The sequence below is a fragment of the Tetrao urogallus genome, assembly GCF_951394365.1.
Source record: "Tetrao urogallus genome assembly, chromosome: 4".
In the NCBI taxonomy this organism is placed as follows: Eukaryota; Metazoa; Chordata; class Aves; order Galliformes; family Phasianidae; genus Tetrao; species Tetrao urogallus.
In genome coordinates, this window is record NC_136817.1 from 38,435,995 (window position 1) to 38,463,637 (window position 27,643).

General features: G+C 38.4%; 1 protein-coding gene across 2 annotated transcripts in view; it reads left to right on the forward strand.

The window, feature by feature from the left end:
• Positions 1 to 27,643, forward strand: part of PDLIM5 (PDZ and LIM domain 5) — a gene marked incomplete at both ends in the record, with an annotated part of 109,490 nt that overhangs the window by 68,862 nt on the left and 12,985 nt on the right. For both annotated transcript variants that reach the window (XM_079535116.1, XM_079535117.1), the window contains one exon: positions 15,616 to 15,791. In XM_079535116.1, the coding sequence (XP_079391242.1) occupies positions 15,616 to 15,791 (176 nt within the window). The remainder of the gene's footprint in view (positions 1 to 15,615; positions 15,792 to 27,643) is intronic.

The following is a 27,643-nucleotide window of genomic DNA, read 5'->3' on the forward strand; positions in this document are numbered from 1 at the left end:
AGAACATAACAAAAAATGGCATAGGAACTTGTCTTCCATCAGTAATCTACTGACAAATATCACAACTTAATACTACAGCTTTATGGACACTGTCCAAGACAAACGCCACATGGGCTTTTAAGTATTACTGTCTCTCCCTAAACTGCTGCTCCTAGGGATATTTAAGTGAATAAAACAGATGTATATATAATATGAGCAAAAGCTCCATTGTCACCCAGGCTTTGGAGATACCATCTGTACCAGAATTTCCATCAACATCTTTAGTTCCTATAAGGTCTGCTCCCTGATCATTTCTATGCTATCTGTTCTTTAATTTTCAGCACTTAGGATGGGTCCCTGCTTTATTAAGATTCTTAGTTCTGCATGCTAATTCAAATAAATAAAATGAAACAAACTCATGTGGCTACCTTAATCTGCTCTAAGCTTGTGGTTGTTCACTTTTACTTTTTTATATTACAATAAGATTTCTGGTGGGTGTTTTTCTTTAAGTAGAGATCCACCATTACAGTATTTTCTAGATTATTTTCTTGTCTGGAAAAAAAGGGGGGGGAGGGGAGGCTGAGAGGCTGAAATGCGTAATGTAATCTTCACAAAACTAGAATCCTAAATAGTCACATCAAATAGTAAATATTTGATGTACTCGGGGAGTACATTGGGGAGTGAGTACCACCAGCATTTTTGACTGTTTCTTTTCCTGCATTTCCTAAAAATTTTTTCATCACATAATGTGATGTTCCATATTTATCAGTGGAAAATACTGCTTAGCTTTCTGTCTTGATAAGCAGCAGGATGCTTCTCACCCTTCACTAAAAGTGTGACAATTCTTAGGAGTGTTGTGCATCATTTTATCTCCTATTTTTATTTCACTATAAACTGCAGTGATTTTTTGTTTTTACAATTCACTAACGTTTTGAAGCACTATGTATCCTGTCCAGCACACTATTTCAGTATGGATTTAAAATCTTTGTATGTTTTCTTATTGTGAATGGAGTGAAAATGATGCTAGACCAGAGTCTGCAGCCACTTTTCTGCCGATAGCAGAGTCCTCCCCTGGCAGTGTCCCATCTTTCAGACTCACTGAACACATTGATGCAACAGCTCCTGGGAGGTAAATCTTTCAGATTTCATTATCTTGTGGGAAGGAGAGCTGCCTGTCATGCACTTAAACTTGTCTTTTTAATCTGCCATTCATTAGCGACATTCCTGGAAATGGTAGGAAAGGAATGGAGAAGAGAAATGAAAAAAAAAAAAAAAAATGCTAAGCAGATTCATGAACAATTTTGTGGATATGTGTTCAAATATGACGCAGTGCTTAAGGCAGTTATTTGAAATTTAGTAAGGGAAAGTCTAGTTTCTATCTAGCTATAGATACATTGTCAGTGGGGCTGCTTTTTTTCCCTGAATCGCTTAACAGCTCAAACTGGCAAATTTTCTGTCATTGGCCTTGGATAGCTTCAATGGCACTATTCTTGATATTTTGGAGATCATCTTTGGATCTAGGTCTTGTGACAGTGATTAGAGTTGTTTTTTAATACTACTATTGAAGGTCCATAGCATTTTCTGATAGATTGTGTATCGCAGTTCTAAGCGAAATGTGGACCTCTTTCTTTTCCTTCTATTTTATTTTCCTCCTTAACCCTTTGAACACGAAAGTAAAGACAGATTCTTGTCAACATTTGCACTCAGTTACTGTGCTCTCGGAGAAAAAAACACTTGGAGGAGATGATAGGATACGCGTTTTCTCAGTTGTTTCTGTTCTTTGAGAGAGACATGGGTGACAGCTTTTTACAAAATGCATAATGGCTGTTAATTTTTTTTTTTTTTTTGGAAGGCATCCTGAGATCTGACAACTGCATAAGGTACAGCGCTGTATCCTTGCAGACAGTGCTGTCAGAGTAGAAGTTTAGATTACTTCTGTGCAAGGCTGAGCAATTAACATTTCAGAATGTGTACTGCACGGGTGCTGCTTTCTGCTTTGCTACAGAGATTGTTACAGACACAAGTATTTCAAATTTCAGGGTTTGGTTTTTTTTTTTTTAGTTTAGTTACAGTAATGTTTGGCAGCCCGTTAGCAGCTGCCTACTGATGTGTTAGGTACTATGCTACTTGTTCCTCACCAGAGTGTGCAGCTACATTTCAGTATGTTGAGATAGTTTTTCCCCTCTTTCTCACCTAGTATTAGCTCATTTCAAATATAACATGCAGCATTTAAGAGGGAAATTTATATACTGATAAACAGTGTACAATGGTAGCATATTAATTTGAGGCAAAGTTATTGTAACTGTATTTAATCTGAAAATCTGGTTGAGGGTGAGAGCTGAAGTATTTATGCAAGCAGTAAAAAAGTAGATTAATATTTCTTGCTTGGAATGAGCTGGAGACAGAAGAATTAGAATTGAATGTGGGAAGGAGAATGTAAACTACCTGATGAAACTACAGAGTGTTTTTTTTCTCAAGTTGAGATAATTTGTATAGCAATTATATTTGGTGTTTATATTTTGTTGTTGAGTCAGTGTTGCTACTTACAATGCTCTTTAGGATTGAGAGTACATCCAAAACAGGTCTCCAGTAATCCTATATTTTTTAAAGTGGCAACTATCAGAAATCCATGGTGCCATTATCAGATTTTTAATAATGCAGATGTGGTCCATCCAAAAGTCAGTAGACTTGTTTTTGCCTCTAAAGCCCTGCATTTACTGTCAGTGACTAGCATAGATATTTATTTTCCTAATGGGCTCTGTCTTTTCTTGGCTGAAACTCTGTGATTTGTACCACCCACTACCAAACCACCAAGAAAGAGAAAGATCTTGCTGTGAAATGTAAGAAGGGCCTGGATGCGATTACTGGATTACAGCTAGGTTCTCTGCTTATAAAGCAGACTCCATTGTATAAAACATAATGCTTTTTTTAATTGTAGTTTTATGTCTTTAATGAAAGCTTAAAGTAGATATATGGCAATGTAGCCAATTACTATAATTTGTAGCATATTATTACTCAATATCATATATGCAATATCCTCCTATAAGCTTAACAGCAGTGAAATATTTAGGAGCAGTTACAGCCTTTCCAGGAAGTTTCAAAAAATCACCTTAAATGGTCATCCTGGCAACTTCAGACTCTGTAACTTCAGACCACAGAATCTGGCACTTCCTGAGAAATAAAACTAATATAAAGCAGAACCAGTGCCAGCAAATTGTTAGATTACTGTATTATATAAAAACCTTTTTATAAGCTTACAGACCTACTTTATCCTTTCATTAATGAAATTATTCCTGATAGTCAGAGTTAGCAATAAGTAGAAGGTATTAATCCGGATTTTTGTTGCGTATATTCTGATTAGTGCAGAGCTAACAATATTCTGTACAGAAACTCCAAAAGTCATTCCTTATTCCTTTTCTAACTGCTGCCAAAGTAAGTGAGAAATGGAAATGCAGTAAGTATGTACGTCTGAATAAAATTTGGAGACTGCTTGCTCTCCTTTTGGAGCATATCCCCATTGTTATTCATTTCTCTTCTCCTTTTATATTTCAAGTTCCTTTTTATGACTTATGAAGCTCTACAAAGATGTTTTATGAAGTTATGAACTACTTGAGGGCAATTACAGAAAAGGCCAGAATCTGCGTGCTCTGCATTTGTTGTGAATTGTTTTATCTGCTTCTGTACTTCCCTAAAGTCCGACAGATTACCTTTTTGTCGGGTCTGACATTTCTACATTGATTTTCCTAAATAAATTGCCTCATCTGTAGTCATCATGTAAAAAAGGAACCTTGCAAAGATGGGAGCTGCTTATTTAGTTGAGAAGTGAGTGTCAGGCTGGGGGAAAGGGGTGTCCCAGGCTACCTGAACCAAAACTGCCAGATCTTTTATGGTTGTCTTGCTTTCATTACAAGCAGGAAGAAATTAAATATGGGGGAAAACATTGCTTTTCTTTAATAAATGCTACTTGTCCTTCTTTTTTTTTTTTTTTTTTTTTACTTCAGTAGACTTTTGTTTGAGAATCCTTTGGAGGCCTTACTCAAGTGTGAACTTCATCCCCTTGCAACTAATCAGGTTTTAAACACCAACAGCCAAGTAGCCACAGTGTCTAAAGTGATATCTCCTTACACTAGATAGAGTCTCTAGTATGCAGACTGTGCTCTTTTTCAAGTGTATTATATATTTTTGAGTAATTACTTAGAACTACCCATTTTTTTACAGTTTTTTTACAGACTCATGGGGGTTGGAAGGGACTTCTTGAGATCCCTCTAAAGCAGGTTCCCTTGTGCAGGATACACAGGAAAGCATCCAAGTGGGTTTTGAATATCTACAGAGAAGGAGATTCCATAGTCTCTCAGGGCAAGTTGTTCCACCACTTTATCACCCTCAGGTTCACCTCCCTAGTACTGCTTCTGGCCACTCATCTTTTAATGCATCCAGGACAGCATTGGCCTTGGCTCATGGCCAACCTGTTGGTCACCAGAACAACTACATTATCCTCTGCAGAGCTTCTTTCCAGCAGATCAACCGCTACTGTGTGCTTGTGGTTATTTCTCCCCAGATGTAGGACTCTGCTTGCTCTGGTTGAACCTCATCAGTATCCTCTCTGTTCAACTCTCCATGGTTAAGCAAGACTAGTTTTAAGTTTCAAACTTCATCTAAAAATATGCTCCAAAGAATGCATTTCAGCATAGTCTAATTTCCAAAGGATTAATATTTTATTCCTGGGGAAGAAAAAGAAACTTTCAAGAGCTACTTACTACTGTTTTTATAACAGAGGATGCAGGAACACCAACTAGAAGGAGTTGTCTGTTACTGATCAGTATTTAAAAATTAGATGGGAAATTATGCGCATGTATTCTCATTACAATTACCTTTTATCAAATTAACATCAACTAGGGAAATAACTGCGGAGTTGCCCTCTCCTGATGCATCAGTCCTTTTGCCAAGCACCGCTGGCACAGAGCCTCCTCTCCCTGCAAAGTGCAGTGTGGCTACACAGACCCCAGAGCCCCCTCTGCCCACCCCTACGGCCATGCAGCCACCTTTTGCAGCCCCATCTGTGGAAGCGACTCCTGTTGTGCCTCCTCGTCCTGCCAGGTACAAGGATACCCACTGTTAAGAGTCACAATCAAAGCCTTATTTTAATATATGATTTCATCTGATGATGATGATGATTATTATTATTATTATTTTTAATGTTAATGCTGTCAAGCTGGAGCAGTCCTTAGCCACCTCCTGACTTTCATGGTGCTCTGGAGATTAATATAGCAACTAGCAACTGGAATAGCTATTAAGCAAAAATTGATAAAGTAAATCAGAAGTTAGAGTGACCTTCAGATGGGGGAAGATAAAGTTATAGATTAGAGAGCTGATAGGAAAGTAACTTTTCTAGGAAGTTGATGATGTTATTCACCTTCCCAGCAAAGTTTTGTCACTTCTGTTATAAAATGTACATTTCTGAATTGTCCAGTAACCAGAAGTTTCTGGAGTAGAGTACAAGCATTGACTTGTGAAGTGGCAGAATGTTAATTATTCCTACTAGTTACCAGCAGGGAAAGATAGCTTCCCTCTTTTCCACTATTACCAACTCCACCAAAAGAGGGAGAAAAATTAAACAATAAGGCTTTATTGGAGTGGACACTGGATATAAGAATGGAGATTTGTGTATCTGGGTTCATTCAATTTTAATGAACAATGTGTTTGACCTTTGTAACATGCAGATTGGCATGCTAGAATTAATAATCAAAGATGTTGAACTATACTTGTTTTTTTATTGACTAAGGAGTGCTTGTAGAAATCCTTAAATGAACTTCTCCGAGCTTTAGTTAGCATCTCCAGAAGTATAATTAGTGTCTGATTTATGATTTTTTTTTCTCCTACTGCTTTTGGGCAGGCATGATGCATCTGTGCCTACTTCCGAAACAAATGCTTTTGGTAATATCTCAAGCTGTCAGTCTAAATCGTCCATAAGTCACACAAGGTAAATCTTTCAAGGCGTAGCTATGGCAGACTCCTTGGTTGTATACAGCATTTTCAGGCAGGATTTCTACATGTAAATCCAAGACACGCTGTATCATGTAGTTGTATAAATGGAGGTATTTAGAGTCTTTTTTGAAGTGATTTAAAAAATACACAGCAATTCTGTGGGTAATCTTGAAATTTTAAAACAGAGCTTGAATTAAATATCACCAGTGTAGAACTGATTTTGGTGTCAGCGTTATTTTTGCCTCTTCATGTTCCTTCCAACTGGATAGTAATTAGGGGAAATACTAAGGGGTGGGAGAAGCGTGCTGAAGTTGTATCAGTGAATATCCCAATGTTTTTATGTTTATTTATTCTGAAAACATGGAATGAGCTAATTGACTTCCATGACTTTTTCCATCAACCCATGGAGAATGAGATCAGTCATGGGCAGAGGGTTCAGTGGGAACAAGCCAAGGGTGAGGCGTAGCCTAGAATGGGCAACTGAAGGGCTGGTAAATGCTGATCTCTGACTTGATGAGTGGAAACTTATTTGTAGGTAAAACCAGAATTGCTGTTTCCTGTGTTACTGTTCAAGTAGCTAACACATTGCCCTGAGATCTTTGGGAGCTGGTAACCTATGGTAGCATCACTTTCCAGTAGTTAATGCTATATAGTATTATACTGTTTCTCTGTCAATCTTTTCTGCTTTCTTTGTTTTCTCTGTTGGTTCAAAGTTTGTGTGCTAGAACAGAATTTCTGGGAAGTCCTTCAGGAAGTCTGGCCAAGCTTGGACCTGCTCCTGTTCCAGTTTTTTCTCCTTTCAAGCAGAGATCAAAAATTAAGCGTATGGCTGCTGCTGCCGTGTCTGCTGCCATTGCTGTTCATGCCAGGTAGAGATCAACTCTGAAAGGAACCTTTCATAGCTTGGCTTAAGAATATTAAAGTTCTTTCACAATACTGTGGTAGGCAAGTAGTTAGAATATTTCCAAAGCTCCTGTGTCCTTTTATTTTACTCCAATCTGCTGCTCTGAATCTCGATGAGTAATTCTACCTTCCTGATCTTTATGGACATCCATGTTGTGGTTCAGTCAGTAAACCAACTGAAAATAACAACTGTTGTACAGATGACAAAGAACAATCTGCATCTGTCAATAGCTTTTGGATCTGAAGACTACAACTAGAGAGCTGCAACTAAATCTTTATCTTTTTATTTATACTGCTCTTTATAAGGGATTACTTAGACCAGTGGTCTCAACTTTGTTGGTTATGCACATACATCAGTAAAAAAATATATATATGTATTTTTGAACATGCATTCCCAATATATGTATATTTTTTTAATTTCTTAACTGTATACATGACCTATTGTACTAATATACATATCCATACATTATGGACAATACACAAAGCCAGATAGTTTAAAAAAAAAAAAAGAAAGAGGGAAAAGATTAAATAAGCCTTTAAAAATTATTTTATTAAAGATCAAAAAAAAAAAAAAGATAAATATGTTTCTCATACTGTGGTGAGTTTTCTTGCACCACATTGGAGTGTGTGCACACTACTTTGAAGACCACTTATTTGAATGGCATTTCTCAGTTCATTTTATCCATACTGCTGTAGAACCTTCAGAATTTTTCATTTATTTGACTTTTCAGTTAATCCCAGCCAACCTGAAATCTGTTCAGTCAACTAATTTCTTACATGGTCTTTTCAAATGCTTATTAGGCTCTCAGAACCTAGTGCTTACCGCTTGCTCTTGGATGCCCTGCTCATCACCCCTGTCACTAAACCTCCTCTACAAGCCAGCAGGCCCTCCAGGAAGTCAACGAGTGCTCTGGAGTTGCCAAACAGCAAGAGGTATTGTCCTGGTGTTGCATGGAGTTGACACTGAGGACTTGCAAAGAACTGGCTTCCATTTCAAAGCCTGTTTCTGTTCTCTGCATGTTTTCAGCAGTCTGCCTGTTGTGGACTTTGGCATAATATACCCAGCCCCAGACCCTGTTGGTTTCACCTGTTTGCAGAACAAATCTGCACCCTGGTCCTGTCAGTGCTATTCGTGTAAATCCACCATACTAAGTCTAGGTGGGCATCTGGTGCACTTCTGAGAGGCACAGTACTGTTTGTGTTGTGTTGGTTGGCACTATTACTAAGTAGCTGACTGGAGAAGAAATGGCATTCTGGCTTGAAAGCTCTACCCAGATGAATTATTTGCAATGATTTCTTGGGCAGCTGTATGTTAGGCTGAGAGCGTTCCTGGGACGCTGCTATTTTTCAAAGCTCGTTTTTAATGTAAGAAATCAAATAACTGACGTGTGCAGCAAATAAGTCCTTTAAAAATTATTTGCTGTCCAGGCTCTTTGTTCCAACTCTGATTCTGTTCAGTGCACAGGACGTTTTGTACTTGTTTCCTGACCACAGCTATGTTAACACCAGCTCCTATGAAAAGCTGATGCTTTGTAATCAGCTTTAGCCTCAGAGGGGAAAATCTTTGGCAGATTAAGGGCAGTATATATTAAGCTGTGCTAAGGGAGACGTAATCTATGCATTTTCATGTGCTTACTTGCATTTTCACAGGAGTAATACATTCAGGAGATAAGGCCCAATTAAAGATAGAGCTGAACACCACTTGATATTAAAAAAGTGTTATGTATTAGTCATTTGCCTCCTTCTTCATAGCTTCCATGGTGACTTGAGTCACAGAAAAAGGCTAAAGTAGCCCTGACTTTTGGGAGGAAAATAGTGTTACTAGACACGAAGATAATGTTAAGCTGTATCAAAATTTTCCTTTTTGTGTGCTCCAAAAGAAAAATTCTCCTTAGCAATTCTGATGCCTGTGCAACACAGATGAAATCCAAGGCATGCTGCCAGCAAGACTTTATCTATGTTATGTATTTGCTTATACTTCAGTAGAGGAAATAATGATGGTGAAAATTCTCTGAGTCTCGTTTACTCACTGATGTTCTATGTTTGTGGCATAAGCTGCATGTGAAGTTAGCTTGTTACAAGAATGTAAACATTTCAGTTGCAGAATGTGAAGCTGTCTTTGTTTATCCACTTTTTGCTCACGAGTCAAGTAGAAACTCTCCTGATTTGGGAAGTGCACTTTCGGAGATGTAAATGCATAAATAACTGATGTTGATATAAAGCTTGCACACAACATACTAGGGTAACAGCGTCTAATTTCATTGTCGTCTCGGGCTGTCAGTGCCACTTAAGGAAGAAGAGATTGCCACTAGATGGAGCCATGGAAATAAGGCTCTGTGATGCCTCATCATAACTAGGGAAGGAACACAGTCTCATTGTATAGGCTGAAAAACATGTAGTAAAAGCAGAGGCAAAAGGCAAATTATGCTTATAGTTACCTCAGAAGAAGAAAGGGTAAGTTTAGGTTGGATATCAGGAAACACTTCTTTACAGAAAGGGTTGTTAAGCACTGGAATAGGCTCCCAGGGTGGTTGAGTCACCATCCCTGGATGTGTTTAAAAACTGATTGGATGTGGTGCTCAGGGGCGTTATTAGTGGAGGGTTGCTAGTTAGGGTAGTATGGTTAGGTCATGGTTGGACTTGATGGTCTTTAAGGTCTTTTCCAACCTGAGTGATTCTATGATTCTATGATAAACTGGATATTAAAATGTCTTTGCATTACTATCAGTCTAATGACATGTAATATCTGCACAAATACAGTGCTGAAAAGTTATTTTAAACAACAGCTCACTTAATGACACAATACAATAGCTGGTGTGTGAGTAGAGCTAAAATCTTATGTCCGTAAAGAGATGAGGGTATGGTGTCATATGATACACTGACTTGTTCAAAAAACAACTGGCACAACCGAGACAGCCAAGGTAAATAAGCTTCAACAACTTCAAGTTTTCAGTTTTCTAGGTCTATGTTAAATACTTTTCACAAAAGGGTAATGAATCTATTTTATTGAGATAGCTTATGTTTGCATTGTCTTTAGGGAAGAACAGAAGGTGGTTGTAAATACAACAAAAACAGCACTTAGGTCTTGTTCTGCAGGAGAGTTGCTCTGGAATTATTTCTATTGAATCTCTTTCACTTCATCTCTATTCTGAAAAGCTTGCTGTCTGAAGCATTACTGTACTGCATAGCTTTTGGAAAGTTTGGCATTTTTCTGACTAATGCAATATCTGTTAACTGGCTTGAAGTAATGTTAAACATCTACACATTTTGTTCCTCTGCCAGATCCCTCAGAATGTGTTCTGTTTTGTTGTTGTATAATGTATCCATGCAGTCTTTTACAAACTGGTCATCCTGTTGGCAATGGATCCTTAAGTTTTATAGGGTTTGGTGATAATTCTTTTTTAATCCCCAACCCCTCACACCAAAACTGCATATATAAACCAAAGGAACCAATGTCTTTAATATCTTGACTCTCCAAGAATTTTAAAAGTTTTTCCCTAAAATTAAACCACATGATAAAAAAGTCCCTGAAGTTTTGGGAAACATTAGCACGTATAGATGTAGATGTGACTTTTGCTTTAGGTACCTGACCCAATGTAGTGCACAATTACTTGACAAGAGGACAGTCTGAACCTGTGGGAGAATATTTATTCTGAAAGAAGTTCTGAATTCTTTTTGTGCAGACCACTGCTTACGTAAGGGTAATGTATGTCCTTACTGTAACTTGATATGGAAAAACTTCTGCCCACACGGCTTTCTCTACTCTTTTATTTTATTTTGCACTTTTTTTTCCTTCTTGTAAATTACTGGGACACTGCTAGGCTAAAACAAAATGTAAATGCCATTTTTAGAAGTTGAATGTGACTCTGGGCTTTGCAGTACAAATGTATTTTGGAATACATTTAGCACTTAGTATTTCTCGTGTTTTTGCAAGAGCATAAGACAACTGCCTTCCCTCATTTGTGGGGTTTTATAATTCCCATGCCTGGCTTTTCCTGATATCTGATATTGTGCATGTATCTTCAGGTAATGTGTATGTGGATACCAGGCAAGATATGTCATGAGTTATATACGACTTAAACAGTGTAACTAACAGCAAGAACTGAGATTTTATGATCAAGTTTTATCCCAGCTGTGCTGATATCCTGCTGTATGTAACTCTTTGGAGAGGCATTTCTGCAACAGTATACTTAGCCCTAGAGACCAGAACTCATTCTTTCCTGACTGCTACATTTCAAAGTTTATTCAGTATAAATGCCTCAAAAATCTCATATTAAAAGTTTCTCATTTCTTCAGAGCTGTATCAAGCATTGTGCATACATTTTAGGAGTTATATAAATTCCTGCACTATATACTCTATGCCTGCTTGGGATGAACAGGTAACTGGCAGGCAGTAATGTTTAACACAAAGGAACTCTTACTAGTTTGTTTATGTATATATATTTGTTATAGACTCTTTAAAGCAGAATCGAGGCTATCACATTCCACTCGGTTGTGCCAAGAACCAAGAAGAATGATTTGCTCACATTTTTCTTTTTCTTTCTTTCTTTTTTTTTTTTCTTTGTCTTGTTTTTGTCTTAAAAGATTTATTGTTCATAGGGGAAAATAACCTCACAGAATTCCTGGCCATATGAAGAAAGCTCTTACAGACTCTTAGATGTTATGTGACCTTTCTTGTCAGCGAGCTGCTTCAGACCCCATGGGATTCGTTCCAATTCGCACAGCTTTCTGGGCAACAAGTGGGAGTGAAAATATCATTTGTAACCCAGAGAACTATTTGGAAAATACTGATGTACCAGACTGAGTTACTAATACATGCTGAGACTTGGTTGATGATGTTTACAGATGGATACCTTACTATCCTGAACTTGCATTAGAAAAAGTCTGTTCAGGAAAGTCTGAGATTTGTCTCTTGTTACCATTTCAGCAGCGCTAGAACTTATATGATGGCCTGTATTTAATTTTCTGCTAGGAGCACAGCTCTTCCTTTGGCTAACAACAGCATGAGACATAGTTATTTTTTTTAAAGCATGTATTTCTGATACACAGCTCTGTACAAGAGTTTCCTTTTAAGGATGAACGGAGGTTTAGGCATCTATAACCCCCCATACCATCTATTTTTCTTCTCTTTGCTTTTTGAAGAGAGGGAAGAGAGGGCGTCAAAACGCCTGAATATGTTCAGGAGGATTTTCCAGTGCTAATTTTATAGAATACTTCTGAAGTGTTCTTAGCACCTGATTTTCAAAAGGAAGCATGGCTGCAGATATCTAGGAGCTATCTCTGAGAAACTGATCCTCGTTTCACATGTGGCCTGGACCTGCTTCCTTCCACACATGCTGCCCACTCATCACCTCTCTATTGCATCTAGTAAGCTCTCAGTACCTTGTACCATCTTTCTTATAATGAATATTACTCTTCTGGCTACATCTAGGAACATGTGTCTTTTGTATTTTGGAGAGACCAAGTGTTCTTCTACCCTAAGTCTAGAAGAACATTTCCAATGATAACATATGTTAACTTTCAATGTGGACTTTTTTCTTGCTATAAGTATTAATTAGGTGGAGAATGAATCATTTGAATTATAAAACAAAGGTAAAAGATTAAAACTAGAGGTAGAAGCTAGGCTTGACATTAATGACAGTAGAAGTGTTTTGACATCAGAATAACCTGAACATTTTCAGTGTTGTTTGGAAAGTCTGAGAAGGCTACTTATGTGGAATTTGGTAAATACACAAGGTTCATAATTCCTTCTTCAATTTTCTAATGAAAAATGAACTGCAGTTCTTTTCCATAATCAATTCATTTCTTTCAGATACATAACAATGTATTAATAATATTAATAAAGTCGGATAAAAATAGTTTAAGTTTGAATGCTTTCTGACATAAAAGGAGTGAGTAAAATGTTTAGGAATTACTTCTGAAGCATGAATTTAAGTAAGTTTAGCTTGTAAAAGGTGGAATATCTCTGGGGTTCTTTAAAAGTGAGACAAATATATGGATGTATCTTTCTCTCTAAGGAAAACACTGCACACATCTCCTAGGCAATTGTGTTAAATGAGAAGCTAAAATTTAGGTAGACCAGTGTACGCACTGTTTGCTGCAGCCCACTGCTGGTAGGCATTGATACACAGGAGAGATGTGTCAAGCTGTAGTAATTAGCAACTTGCCTATTAAATTAACTGGCTGCAGTGCAGGCTTGGATTTATTCAACTCTTACTTGAAAAATAGAGGCACAAAGTGCAAAGGGTGTTCAAGATCTGTCAGAAATTTTGAGGCTAGCCTGATGCCCTCTGCCAATGTCATGGCTTCAAGTTTTTCACTTGGGAAGCTTGTCTCATAGCATGCAATCTATCTCAGGTGGTCAAATACCTGGGTTTATCATTGTCTTTTAGTTTAGGGTCTTTAGAATTGCCTTTTGCTGTCTTTTTGTTTTCTAAATGAAAACCTAAATGTCTCCAGCTATCTGTTGGTTTAGGAAGTCACATGCCATGTCATCCACAACCTTGAGAATTCAACCATGGAGCTAGTGATGGTGAAGGTAGAAGTTGGCATTCCACCTAGCCTTGTAGGCATGAGTCAGTGTCTATTCCCTCACTTACACTTGTAATACTGCTATTTGGCAAACACAGGCATGAAGCAGAATTTCCATCTTGACATCTCCCTTTCTTTCCTCCAAAATGGTTGTACATGAGAGGCCTCAAAGGCAGCACTTTGCCAGCTGCGCACCTCAGCTGTTTTCTATGTGATGTCCTTCAGGAGATGTGTTGCATAAAGGTGAAATTCCAGCCTTTGGTGACTGTGTTTGGAAAGCTGATGTTCGTTTTTGAACAGCCTTATATGGATATGAAATCCAGTGGATGGAGATTACTGACCTTATGAGAGAGTCTTACTCATTAAGTAGCCTCTTCTGTGTAAAAGCAGCTGTATTCAGCAGGATTCTCTTATTTATGTTTTTGGACAAAGGCAATAAAATAGAAGCTGGACTCAAAAAGTGATTTGACAAGTAGTGATGAGTCTTTTGGATGGAGAAACAAGCTTGTCTTATTTATGCTTCAATAGAAAAAGACCAACGTTGCTTTGAAGTAATCTTGAAGTTGTAATGGGGTTCCAGCCTGAAGCAGGTATATTGAATCATTGAGTGGTTTATGTTGGAAGGGACCTTTAAGATCATGTAGTTCCAACCTTTCTGCTTTAGACAGGGATGCCTCCCATTAGACCAGGTTGCTCAAAGCCTCATCCATGCTTCAGGGAGGGGGCATCCACAATTTCACTGGGCAACCTGTTCCAGTGTCTCACACCCGGATGTCACAGCACAGAATTTCTTCCTAATACGTAGTCTAAATCTACCCTTTTCCAGTTTAAAACCATTTCTCCTTGTTCTGTCACTGCACGTCCTTATAAAAAGTCCCTCCCCAGCTTTCTTGTAGACTTTCAGATACTGGTAAGCTGTTATAAGATCCCCCTGGAATTTTCTTTTCACTAGGCTAAAGAGCCCCATCTCTCTCAGTCTGTCCTTGTAGGGGAGGTTCTCCAGCCCTCTGATCATCTTCATTGCCCTTCTCTGTACCCACTCCAGCAGTTCGATATCCTTTTTGTGTTGGGGGCTCCAGAACTGGATGCAGTACTCCAGGTGAAGTCTCATGAAAACAGAGGGGAAGAATCACATCCCTGACCCTGCTGATCACACTTCTCTTGATTCAATCCAGGATAGAGTTGGCCTTCTGTGCTGCAAGAGCACACTGCCAACATATGTTGAATCTTGCATGAACCAACACCTCAAATATTTCTCAACAGCTCTGCTTTCAACCCATTCTCCACCCAAACTGTTTCGGTGCTTGAGATTGTCCCAACCCAGGTGCACTTGACCTTGTTGAACTTCATGAGCTGGTCATTGGCCCACCTCTCAAGCCTGTCCAGGTCCCTCTGGGTGGCATCCCTTCCCTGTAGCACATCAACTGCACCACTCAGCTTGGTGTCATCTGCAAATTTGCTGAGGTTGCGCTTGATCCCACTGTCCATGTTGCCTACAAAGACATTAAAAAGCCCCGGTCCCACCACCAGTTCCTGTGGAATTGGACATTGAGCCACTGGCCACGACTCTCTGAGTGCAACCATCCAGCCAGCTCCTTATCCAGCGAGTGGACCATTGGTTTGATGAGTTATGTGTCAAATGATCTCAACAACTTAGAATGGCACTTTTGTGACAGTGAAGTTACAGATAGTTTTTTCTGGAAGCCAGTCTCCTAAACTACTTTGTCAGCAGCATTGAGCTGCTGCATAACGTCTTCCTATCCTTTTTCTTTCAGTCTGCAAAGGCATTTTTATTCAGTACCTCTACTTCCTCAGAATCTGTTGTTAAAAAGACTTGTATGCTAAGCTTTTGAGAAGTCTAAAGTACTCTGTAAATGCCTCAGATGTCTGAATATCTTTTAGCATTTGAATGTAACAGAATGCACTTTGTGCTTCACTGGACTTGTAAGCACTGCATGTAGGAAATCAACCGGAGAATCAGCGACAGCTATCTCTATTAGCAAAAGTCTTTAATTGCAATAGCTATTGCTCACTAAACTGAACATTCAGATATACTCTTTTCATTGTGAAACTTGTTAACCCCGTAAATATGGAGACAAAAATCAAGGTTGGTAATTTATGTTTTGGCCTCATAATGTGTCTGAATGCTTGCATGCTATATGGTCAAGGCACTACTTGACCATACATCCTATTTCTTTCTCCCTCATTTCTAAACAGTGATTCCGTGGAGCCTACCCCACCTGCCACTTCAGTGAGGAATGTGTCTGCTAGCCACGAAAGCCCAGATGCTAAACCTACCCCCACCAACAATGCCACATCTCCTTCAGCACCGAAGCCAACAGGACCCCCAAGCAGTGCCAAGTACTCAGGCTGGCAGCCTCCAAGCCAAGCAGGTAACTTGCAGTGAGGTATTTTCTTGTTTGGTTAAAGACCCTCAGAGAGCTCAGTAAGATATGCATGATCAGAGGTGTAAGAGCAGCAGCCTTCAAAGGGCTGCTCGTGTGTTTTGAGTAGAAGCAATTTTGTTTAGCAAAAGGAAGAACAGCACAGAAGCTCTGCTAAATGAGTATCCTTATGAAAGTAGCCTTTTAGATGTAATTGGTTTCACAAACAGGCAAAATCCAATGTCTCTGACCTTCTGTCAAAATTGTGTATAACAATCACATATGTACAAATACAATTTTAACTTGGTATTCCCCATATGACTGTAAATTCAACAGAACATATTCTTTGTGATTTCAAGGAGTATATCAACAGAGATACGTGTTCCCAAGTGATCTCCTCTGAAGTCAATGTTAAAAAAATAAAAAAGGAAAAAAAGACTAAAACATGAAAATGGCTATGTATTTCGCATTTGCAGACTTTATTCATGGAGGATGCCAATGTTATCCAATTTATGACATAAGGGTTTATTTACAGCTGGGTTCTTATAATGATCACTAGCATGGCTGTTGCATTTGAGTGAAGTTTTGTGATTTTTTATTGCTTTGTAGCAACACTGAAATGTTTGGAAAACATGCTTTTTTCCTTATGGAAGCTCCTGTCTTATTACTGTATGCATTTCAAGAAATACAATATGTGTAATTCTGTATATATTTTTTCATAATATTATATGCAGTGATTTTAGGTAATCTCTTAATGTAACTTGTTTCTTAAATTGAATCTGTCTTTGATGCTGAACTAAACTTTAGTATTAATTTCAAAGGAACCGGGAAATCTGTATTACTAATTAAATTTAGACTGCAGATTTTCTGGTAATAATGAGATGAATACTATCAATTCTCCTTCTGAAAAGGGATGTAATGTTAAAATTCCTTTTTCTTTTTTCTTTTTTCCTTAAGTTTTACTCTTAAAGATTTTCCTTCTTTAAAGTATACCCAGCCCAGAAAGGGATCTGCAGAGGTCATAGCATAAAAATAAAGATAAAACATATGGTGTATAATGGAGCCTTTGGCACATATGGCTTAAAATTACTGCGAACCTGGTGACAAATAGACATTTTGAACATGCAATACTGCTATGGAGCCTCGAGATGGCAATATGCTGTCATTTCTATACTACCCTGTCAAACATCTTAAAGACAAGGTAAAGAATTACATCAAATTTTGTTTTCTGACTTTGAGTTAGAAAAATCTTTTTAAAGTTACTTTTGGTTGCATGTACTTCAGGCAAGCATTGTGGGAATATGATAATCCCTCATTTTTAGAAGTGACTGCGTTACACGTTTGGTGTAACTCCTTTCTCTGTCCCACAAAGGGATTAATTTCTTTCATTTGCACAAAAAACAAACTAACTAAAACAAACTAACCAACCACCACAATAGTCAACTTTGAGTTTCAACAGTACCACACCCATTTTCAGTATATTGTTAGGTATTTCACAGCAATTCCTACTATTGTGCTTTACCATTAATGCAAGTATTGTTTGAAATAACTTTTTGAGGTGCTGATGACTGCTGCGTGATGGAGAGAGATAAGTAAGGATGAATTAAATTTCACTTTATTCTGTACATCTGTGGAAATCTGGGCCTCTGCTCTGGATGATTTGAAAATCTCTTCTTTCGCTTTAGGAGTATCAAGTAGATCAGTGAGGGTAAAAGCTAGGCATGCAGATTTGGTTGATATACGCTAGAAAAGCTCAAAAAATAATCCAAACAACTTTGTGTGAAATTTCAACATATTTTAAATATCTTTTTAATGTAGAAGTTGTGACAGAATTGCAAAGTCCACAGTTAGTTATTAGAACTTGTATCTGACTCTTGCTTTTTTCATCACTTTCAGGAATTTGCAGGTTTTACATGTATACATATTGAATCAGAATTTTATTTTAAAAAGTTCAAAGTTTATATAAAACAGCTTTCAAGGCATCTACGCTAAGATCTGGCAGTCCAAAATGAAGGTATGAACCTGCCACACTGGGAGATGCAACCAGGTCACTTGAACCCAAGATTTGAGCCAGTTATGATCAGTGCTGTTCCCCACAGCAGCAGGCACAAGGGAAGAGGCTGACCATGCAAGATGTTGGGTAACAAATACCTTTTTGGACAAACAAAGGTAGAGAAATACAGCCCATTCCTTGCATCCCTGTTGAGGATGATGTGCAGTGATAGAAAAGGTGGTTCTGAGAATATGAGAACTTTGTTGTCTTGCTTTATGCTTTGTGCTAGAAAACCTGAGAATATCTTGCCTCAAGTTCACTGCCAAAAAAGTGAAGTCATTACCTGCTTCAGAAATACCGAGGGAGCAAGAAATAAAATGTGCAGTAGAGAGAGAGATTGAAAACCTAATGCTTCCTAAAGTGGACAGCCAGTCTGTACTCTTTCCTATTCATGGAGCTTCTTTCTGAAATGTAAATGTAAAATGGACATTTTGGAAATGTCAAAATGCCCTTTTTTCTTCCTTCTATTTTTTCTCCCTTCTTAAATTATTTGACTTCATTGGTCTGGAGGTACCTTCATCTGCCCATGTGTGAGGAAGTGATGCACTTAGCCACTCACTTGGCGAGCTTCTTAAGTTGAAAAAGAAGAAAAAAAAAAAAAAAAAAGAAAAGAAAAAAGCAACATTTCTTGATTTCACTGAGATTGTGACAGCTGCCTAGGAATCTTAAGCTTGTATGGAGGTTCTAAAAGTTTCACTGCAAGCTGGGCCCATAGACCTGTCATGAGGTCACCCTTGGCTTTTTCTGTCACATGCTGCCCCAGTCACTCAGTAATGCAAAACTAGCAGTTAAAAGAGACCTAAACGTGGTTACAGCAGTGTTACAGCAGAGACTGATGGCAGTCTTTCTCAGGCATGTATTTCACAAAAACAAAAATTCCCATGGTTTTATTGTGCCTACGCTTGCTTAGTTAGGCTGAAACCAGCAGTCTGACAAGTAAAACCTTTTAATTAGCTGAGTATTTTGGTAAAATTAGTCAAATGTGGAAGAAAGACTATAACTGTTTCAGGGCGTATTTGGATTTCAGTCACTAATTCTGCTGTTTGTTTGCAGTCTGTGAGCTTGGCATTTCTTTTCAAGTAAAATGCCAGCGCTTCACAGGCCAAGCAAAATTTGGCCTTGCAGGTTGTGGATCTGACAAAATTTTAAACAAATAGAAACATTTCCCTTTGAGTCTAATTGATTTCATAGTTGTAGTCTAGCGTGGGAAATAGGAATGAAGGCATAGTCTTATGCAAATGTGTATCAGTATGCTATTAATAATAGAAACTCCTTTGGAGTACAGTTTTGTAGTGCTAGTCATACTCACTCTTCTAATGAATATTGTACATAGTAAGTACTAAGTTGCTTCCATAGTAAAGCAGACATGTTACAGGATTTTGTTTGTGTCTGGGAAAGATGTAGTCTGCTGTTTTATGGCATAAATATTTCCAGTGATTTTATTTATTAAGGTGTCCAACTACACATATTAGTCATTTAGTCAGAAGGCATCCTTATGCCTTTAGCTGGCATCTCCCTTTCCTGGATAGGCTATCAGAGAATATCCTTAATATTAAGAAAAGTTGTGTGGCTTCTTGTGTTTGGTTTTGGCTTAGATTTGTTTTTTTTTTGTTGTTGTTTTATGATTATGCTGAGAGGTTTGAAAGTGCAAAAACTGTCTACAATGTGTGGCTCACATAGTGAACTTGGAGATACCCCAGGTATAGGTTTTCTCAGTGCAGGTGTCAACCTTGATCCAAGTGATCTTGCAGTGATAGCATCTATAGAGCTCAGTTATCCTTGATGCTGTAGAATGCTGCTTGCAGGGTATCTGTGAACACTTGTGCTAAACATGGGAGCACCATATGTTCCCTGATGGCAAGCTTCTGCCCTCCCCAGGGGAGCATTTGGTTTATTCTCCTGGGCAGTAGCATGAAAATTGTTTCAGATGTCTGTGCATCAGTGTGCCCTTCTCAAGCTCTCCTCCTTAAAATCTGTAGTGACCTCCTTAAAGAGCAAGATTTCATTTTTTTCTGTGAAACAACTTGGAGTGCTGTGAGTGGTAGTGAACACTGAGAATGGCAAGAGCCAGTCTAGATCTTGTGATTGGTTCCCAACTTGCTGAAATGAGTGGAGTAATTTTATAAGGTTAAAATGAGATCTGTATTGTTGCCTGTAGAAAGTTTTCTGTGGGATGGTATTATGGATTAAAGGTGTTCTTTTTTTGTTGCTGTTTGTTTGTTTCGAGAGCATCTGGAAAAGATGTTCAGTTAGGCATAATTGTTCTACTATTCTTAGTTTTCAAATTCCAGCAAATCACAATGTTAGTTACCCAGTATGAAAGTAACACAATACAGTGTCCTTTTCTGGAATTAAATCCTAATGTTGCAGAATTCTTTAGTGCTTTGGTAAAGGAAATGGTGGATAGCTACCCCACTCTTTCTTGTATGCTCACAGAAGCTGGATAAACATGGTAAAAGCCTGACTTGACAAATCAAGTTTGATCTTTGGCGTACTGGGTGTACAAGGATCTCAACATCCAGAGGAAGTGTGACATGTACATGATGAAGTGATGATACACGCCACAGTTGACAAGAACACTCTTGCTATTTGTTGCAGTAAGTCAAATTGTGGTCACTACTGTGTGAAGTTTATTGGCTAGGGTTTATAGCAAACCTCAGTTTGTTTTTCTCAAGTTATGATGTTCCTTTTGAGCTCCCACCAGAAAGAGAGAAGCTTTTGACAAGATTATTGTATTCAAGCAACAGCAACAAAATTCCCGCCAGTGGCCTAGCACCATCACAGCCCACCCGTAGCCTAGATGCACTGAGTTATTTTACTATTTTGTAGCTAACTTTTGTAACTTATGCTGCACCATTCACCCTCAAGGAACGCCGAAGCATTTGCAGTCTTGACACCACGTGCAAGCACAGGCACTGCTTCTGCCCACCATGCAGGCACTTCTTTGGTGACACATAACAGCTGCTTCTCAGCACACTGTAACACCCCACAGCATCTTGAAAGGAAGTGAATAGCACCGTGTCAAATTGAAACTGTTGGGACAATTTAAGAAAGCACAATTATCCAATAAATACAGTTACACAAACTGGAGTTTGGCCAGGAGACAGACTGTCTTTTGGAATGGGCAGCAGGATCTTTGATGATCAGAAGTCAGGAGTGTAGGACCACGCTTCTTATGCAAGATCACCTTCTTGAAGATGCTGTTGTCAGATATCAAGCTGCTGGCATGGTGCTGACCTGTGTGGGCAGAGCCTTGCTTTGCTGGTGGGCTCCAGCAGAACCATTGCCTGAAGTCAGTGTAACTGGAGGCCACAAAAGTCAGCAAACTTCTTGGAGGGGAGGGTTTGCCATATGCACTGGCCTTCCTCCTGAGCATGAGGATGGAGTGGGAAGGGTTTGTGAAAGAAGCGTCCAAAGCTTGCAGTGTTAGGTGACCAGCTAGCTGTTTTTGCTAACCTCCTTATTCCCAGGGTTTCTCTCAGCCCAATACCTCTGGGATATGTAATCCTCTTCCAGTAGGGCTGGTCAGACATGTCAGCATATTCTGCAATACCCGCAACTGTCAGTTGCCTAATCCTGAGCCAGCACATGTGTTAAGCACATGCTCCATTCAGCAGGGGGAACACACTTGGAAACTAACTGTAAGCATTGAAAAATTGCTCCCCAGGCAACTTTGTTTGAAAAATTCTGCTATTTCCTTGCAGTTGTTTTCATGTGTTTGATAGACTTGCCTTTACCATCTCTGGAGTTATCCTTAGCGTGCTGTCTTGCAGCATTTTTTTTTCTGCTTCCCAATCCCTTGATAATATTGGAACGTTGAAAACAGAATAAAATACAAACCTGCTCCTAGGTGTGACTTGACATCCTGTCCTGCATGTACCACCAGTTTGGGTCTTTGTGTTTTTCTTTGTGACTTAGTCTGCAAAAGTTTGTTAAGGTAAATGTGTCAGAATTGAGATCGTATCAGCCTTGGGATCAAATGGCATGGAGCTAAAGAGAAGAGAAATGGGGGTACTGAGATTTACTCTGCTGTGGCAAAATGCTTATACTTCCAGTAAAGACTTACTAAAGGTCCATAAAGGAGTTGCCTGTAGCACTTTAACTTCATTTTTCTGTGCTTTAATAGTTATTTTCTCTACATGCACGTGCGTTACAGGTTGCCCTGACAGGATAAGTCTGTGGCCTATCACCTTTGTGTGGCAAAGACAACATTACCTTGTTCATAAAGTCCTGAGCTTTCTTTATTGTTATCCAGTGCCACTTTGTTTCCTTTGCCGAACAGGAGAATAAAGCTAGGACTAATTACTAGGGGGTTAAGGAACTGCATGCCCATTGAGGACAATGGTGTGAATATGGGGGAGAAACTGGAATAATACTTCAACTTAAGGCAAATTCTTAAATTGTTGATGAGCTATAAATGATCCAAAAATAATAGACAGTTCCAGTATTTTTCACTGAAAAAGTCTGTTAAAGTTTGCCCCTCTGTGATGCAGTTGCTGTTCATAGAAAAAAGAAAGGCTTGTCCATAAAAGTGATATATTGACAGGTCAAAACACAAAAGCTTCCTGATTCTGGTGTATGGACTGTTTTTCTTATTAATTTTTCATCTAATCTAAATGATTATATTGTCATATGACAGCAAAGCACAAGAATTTATTCTTACAAGTTAAGTAATGTGAACTTGGACTTAGCCAAGCAAAACCCATTGTGAAACCAGAGTGATTTATAAATGTCAACCTTAATTTGATGGTAATGTGAAATTGTAACTCCTGCAGACATGGTGAAAACTAGAATATATTTTTAAAACTTGAATGTTGATATTTAAGGAGTGGGTCTTAGTAATGATAGAGATGTGTACTTTGTGCTTATTGGAGGCAGAATGGCCTACTACACAATACTGGATCTGCTGAACAGAAACTCACCTTTCTGTAACAAATTGATATTTTGAAGTTTTTCCTGTGGTCCAATATTGCTATTTCATGTGCTATTGCACCAAACTTTTGTACGCGTAAAATAATTGTAGGCACAAATCAGACAGATTCATGCTCTTTTCTCCAGTCATTAAAAAGGAGGTGGGGAGACTATTTGTCTCTGATTATTTCATACCCTCTAAGTGAGAACATTCACCAGTCTTCAAGATTAGATATTCATTGCCTTTGATTTCTTAAAAAATTACTAGTCTGTTGTCACATACAGATTTGTCTGATAGTTTCTCCTTAATTTGCAGCCTGCACCACTGCTGGTGCCAACTCAGAAGAGTGTGTGGATCATTTGGAAGTTATCATTAGTAATTGTACAACAAATGAAAAGTCAGTATTTCTTTGTCAGATATGGTCTTATCACTATGCAAGCTTAAACATCAGCTCTATGAAAACAGCAGATAAAGGACCAGACTGTCCTGCTCTGCTCAGGCATAGTCAAGCTATCAAAGTCAAAACAGGAGCTCAGAATGAGAGAAGCAAAATATTATCTGCAGAAGGCCACAAATGAAGTTCTGAACTGTCACTGGAGAGAAATAAAAATCTGTTGTACAGGGGAATGAGGAGGGCTTCATTTTCTTTTCCTTGAGGCACATATTCAGTAATAGCTCTGCCAGTTGTGCCAAATTTGTGATGGTATGTGACATAGCAAATCACAAGGAGACACACTGAGCAAGCCAAAACCACTATACTCATTTTAATTAAAGATCCTTTACAGCTAATTTAGTCGGAACCTTTGCAGTTGAAAGGCTGGTCGCTAGCACAGGAACTGGCCCCTGCAGTCGCAGAGATTGCTGAAATTGGGCCGCACTCGCACCTGTTGTGATTTTCCACGGAGCACATACCAGCCTTCACCAGTATTTAAAGAAATGATAATGGTTTAATCCTTCCTGTTCTGCCTTTAATCAGCGGTGGGCTTTTAACTTTGTGTATGCTTCCAAGACTGCAGCAAGCGAAGGGAGAACTGCTGAACATGACATTTTCCACCTCCCCCACCCCCCCTTTTTTTTCTTCTTTCTCCTTCTTGCTAGTCCCATAGTTTTCTCCATTTAACTTGTACGATTTCACGCAGGCCCGGGAATGGATAGGGTGTTATATATGGTTAATGTAACGAGCTGACAGCAGAGCTTTTCAGACGCGTTGCTTCATCCGGCCATCTGTTTGAGTTGGAGGAAAGAGCTGGAAGATTTCTTACTGTACAGATATATTAAGAGAAGTCAGAAAATTGGACATATGAACCTTTATATTTTCCATTAATAATACAGTAGTTTGATAGCAGTGTATAAATCACCGAGTTAGAACACTTTAAAATGAAGTTCTGGCACTCCCACCAGTTAAAGTAGCACTGTTATTTATAGATATTACATGAAGCCTGATGTTATGTTTAAGTGAGCGTTAAACAGTTCAGGCTGTTGTATTGTTGCTATGCACCAGAGAACCTCTGTCAAAGTGACTTTGGCACCGCTGCGTATCCGCCTTTCTCCCTTTGTCTTAAAAATCTTTTGCTTGTGTTTGTAGTTATCCATGTGTTCAGCAATGGAACAGCCTATTGTTAGTGAAACAAGGGCAAAGTCACACTGGGATTTTTAGAAAGAAAAAGCCAGTTCTCCACCTTGCCTAAAACTTTGTTAAATATTAAACTGGCCATACCAAGGAGTTCAGTAAAAACAAACATTGAGGGTTTGCAGAACTTGAATCTAATAAAGTAGAAAGTTAATAGTCAGGTACGGAGTTTTGTCTTCTGGAAAAAGCAGCTATAGCTATGACAATGCACAAGTGAAAATCAACGGTGCTTTGAAAGGTTTAACTAAAGAGAGAATGAAGGTGCAGGCCTGCAGAACTCCAAAATTTAGCCACAGAGGTCTTTGCTGTGACTTGAAGAGAGCGTGAGCCTCTCTGACACTCAGGGTGGAATTGATCCTGACTACATATATAATTCCTATGAATTGTCGTGTTTTGATTATAATGTATGTATTTTTTATTATGTACAGCACTAATATTTCAGAGCCCCCCTGCAAGTTGCTGCATTCTATCCTACTGCGTGCCAGAAATGGTCAGAAAATCTACAGCGAGATGCTGTGGGGCATACAGCGTTGCTCTCTGTCCCCTCCCTGTAGGTCATCTTTTGAAATCACAAGCCTGTGAGCACTTTGCCAGAGCTTGGGTACCAGCTCTGTGAGAACAGAGCTGCTGGCAGATCCAACAGTATGTATTTCTCCTTGTGTGCTTGGTCTTTTCATCTTTTCATTGTTGAACCTGTCTACTCATTTTTAAAAGAATTTGGAAGCAAAACTACCTCCTTTCTGCAGCCTCTTCCCTACAACAAATCTGCAGTCCACAGTATTTCCAAAGGAAAGCATCAGTTAACGGCAACCCATCCCCAAGCTTTGATACCAAAGGGAGAGAGTAAAAAGCAAAGTATAAAGTATGAACTGCAGGAGGGCTCATAATGATGGCCGGAGTTGAGTGGGTGAGAGGCTTAGGCTGAGTGTGAGAATTCGTACCCACCTTGCTATTACTTGTGTGCCACAGTAAAAGCTCTGTTTGCAAAGGAAAAGCCTGTGGAAATTTTTAGGGGCTGATGTTTTACTTTAAATGATGCCTTTGTGTTTGAAAACTAGAGGATCTGTTTAAGCAACCAAAAGTTAATAAGTAAATAAACAAGTTAGGCTTCTTCCACAGTAAAACAGAGCTTAGAACCAAATTCAGTCTGAAAAGTTTCAAAGGGAATAGGGAATAAAACAGAGGAAAAAATCAGAAACTCTAACAGTTGTCTTCCTCCCTGTAATCCATGCAATCTTGCTTGATATAAGAATTGACTAGCTTTTAAACAAGGAGGGCTAGTCAGAAAAAATCAGTGTTCACTCTGAAAGAGAAAATATGCCTAATACTTGAAATTCTGTAACACCAGGTTGAAGAAAGCTTAAAAAAAAAAAAAAAAGGCAATTCATATAGATTATAAGCAGGCAACTATTAGTGTTACAGACAAACAACAACAATAAAAACCCACTCACCTCTACCAACAAAAAATGCTCTTTGGTGTTGCAGTGAGAGCAATAAGCCTTTGCTAGAATTACTGGAGTGTTAATGGCATGCTTCTGGCCTACAGAAGGATACAAGTGGTCAATAAAATCTGTCTGCAGGCTGGTGTTCAGATGGTAATCATGAAGATAAGAGTCTGAGGCAAATCAAACAGCGAGAAAGAAGGAAGAATAGATAGTGGAAAAAAAAAGTCTTGTAGAACAACTGTGGGAGTTTTACAAAAAGAAAAAACAACAGTGTAGTGTATGTTCTGAAATAGCTATTAGTATACGTTACTGATCTATTTTCTGGTTTGGGCATTGAGCTTGAGTTCATTCACTTCAACTGAGATAGAGTGGGTCCACCTTCCTTCACTAGTCCTCAATGCCCAAATTGCTATTGCTTAGGCCACAGCAATACAATACTAACTTGCATATTTTATAGCATGGTTCATGCTTAAGAGAATTTTTATTTTATCATACGGTCATTAGTAAACCAACATTGTCTCTCAAACTGATGAATAGTCATCTTCTCCTCTAGTATGCTCTATGTAATTCAGGAATTACAGGTGATTTGTCTAACAACTCTTAGGAGAGTTTATACAGATAAATCCTGATCAGTAGTGATTTTAAAGCTGGGCAGAGCTCCAAGAAGCATCATTCATGAATACAACATTAATAGAAGCAGTAATGAGACCAAAGAAAAGGAGGCGATTGCGGTGTTTATACTTATTCTTGCTTCAAGCAAGCTGAAGAGTGGTTGCTATTGTTGTTTTTTAACTACATGGTGCAAAGAAGAGCTAGCTGATGTTTTGGGATTCAGCAGATAAATGCATGTTAGCAATATACTGGAAGTTATATTGCAATTTGATTTATGAAGAAAACAATGTTAAAACAGGTTTTGTTTTAATGTGTATTTTTTTTTTGTCTTCTTGTGAAATAGGACCTGAAAATTAGAAGGCAATGTGTGAAAATATGAAAGTGCTATTAATCTTCAAAACCATTCTTCCATCATTCCCATTTTTATTCTTCCTAAGTTTTCAGGTTAGCAGCTATTTATCTAGAATGAACTACAGTAGCAGAGTGACTTGTTCAAAAGCACATGCTTGTGAGGTGCATATTTCTGAATACTTTCTACTCAGTGATGCTGAATGTCTTTATACTCAAGATGTTATTCATTAATTATATATTATACATAGATGGTAGTCTTAATATTAAAAACAACAACAACAAAAACTAACAACTGGGAATATGGAATGCTTTTTGCTATTTCAAATACTGAAAGGCATTAAAAAAATATATATCTTAAAATGACCTGATTTGAGAAAATTTGGTGAACCAGCCAGTTAGACAAAATAAGTGTGTGACTGTTATATTGCTTCTTCATATAGAGGAAAAAATAAGAAAAAGTAGGATATGTGGATTAATACCAGGCATAATTACAGTACAAAAGCGTTGGTGTTAAAAAAGGCTCTGTTACCTTAGTGCACCGATGTGCAGGAGGATAACCTTTTTTTCCTTTTAATTAGCATTCAATGAATTTATTTTATTAAATTGTGTAGTGTGCAGTAAGAAAATTCAACAGACAGTGCAACCTATTAGTATTCATTCTGACTTAAGTTTATCTGTGAACTGGTATGCTGCACTGATCTGAGCAGGGAAAGTCATTTGCATCTTTTTGAGAGGGTAAAGATAGTGTGAAACAATTTTTCATCTTATCCCTGGAAGATGATTTAAAAGGTAAGGGTGAAAGCACAAAGGTTAGCACAAAGGTTAATGGGTCCACAAACTCATTATTTTCCATAAAAA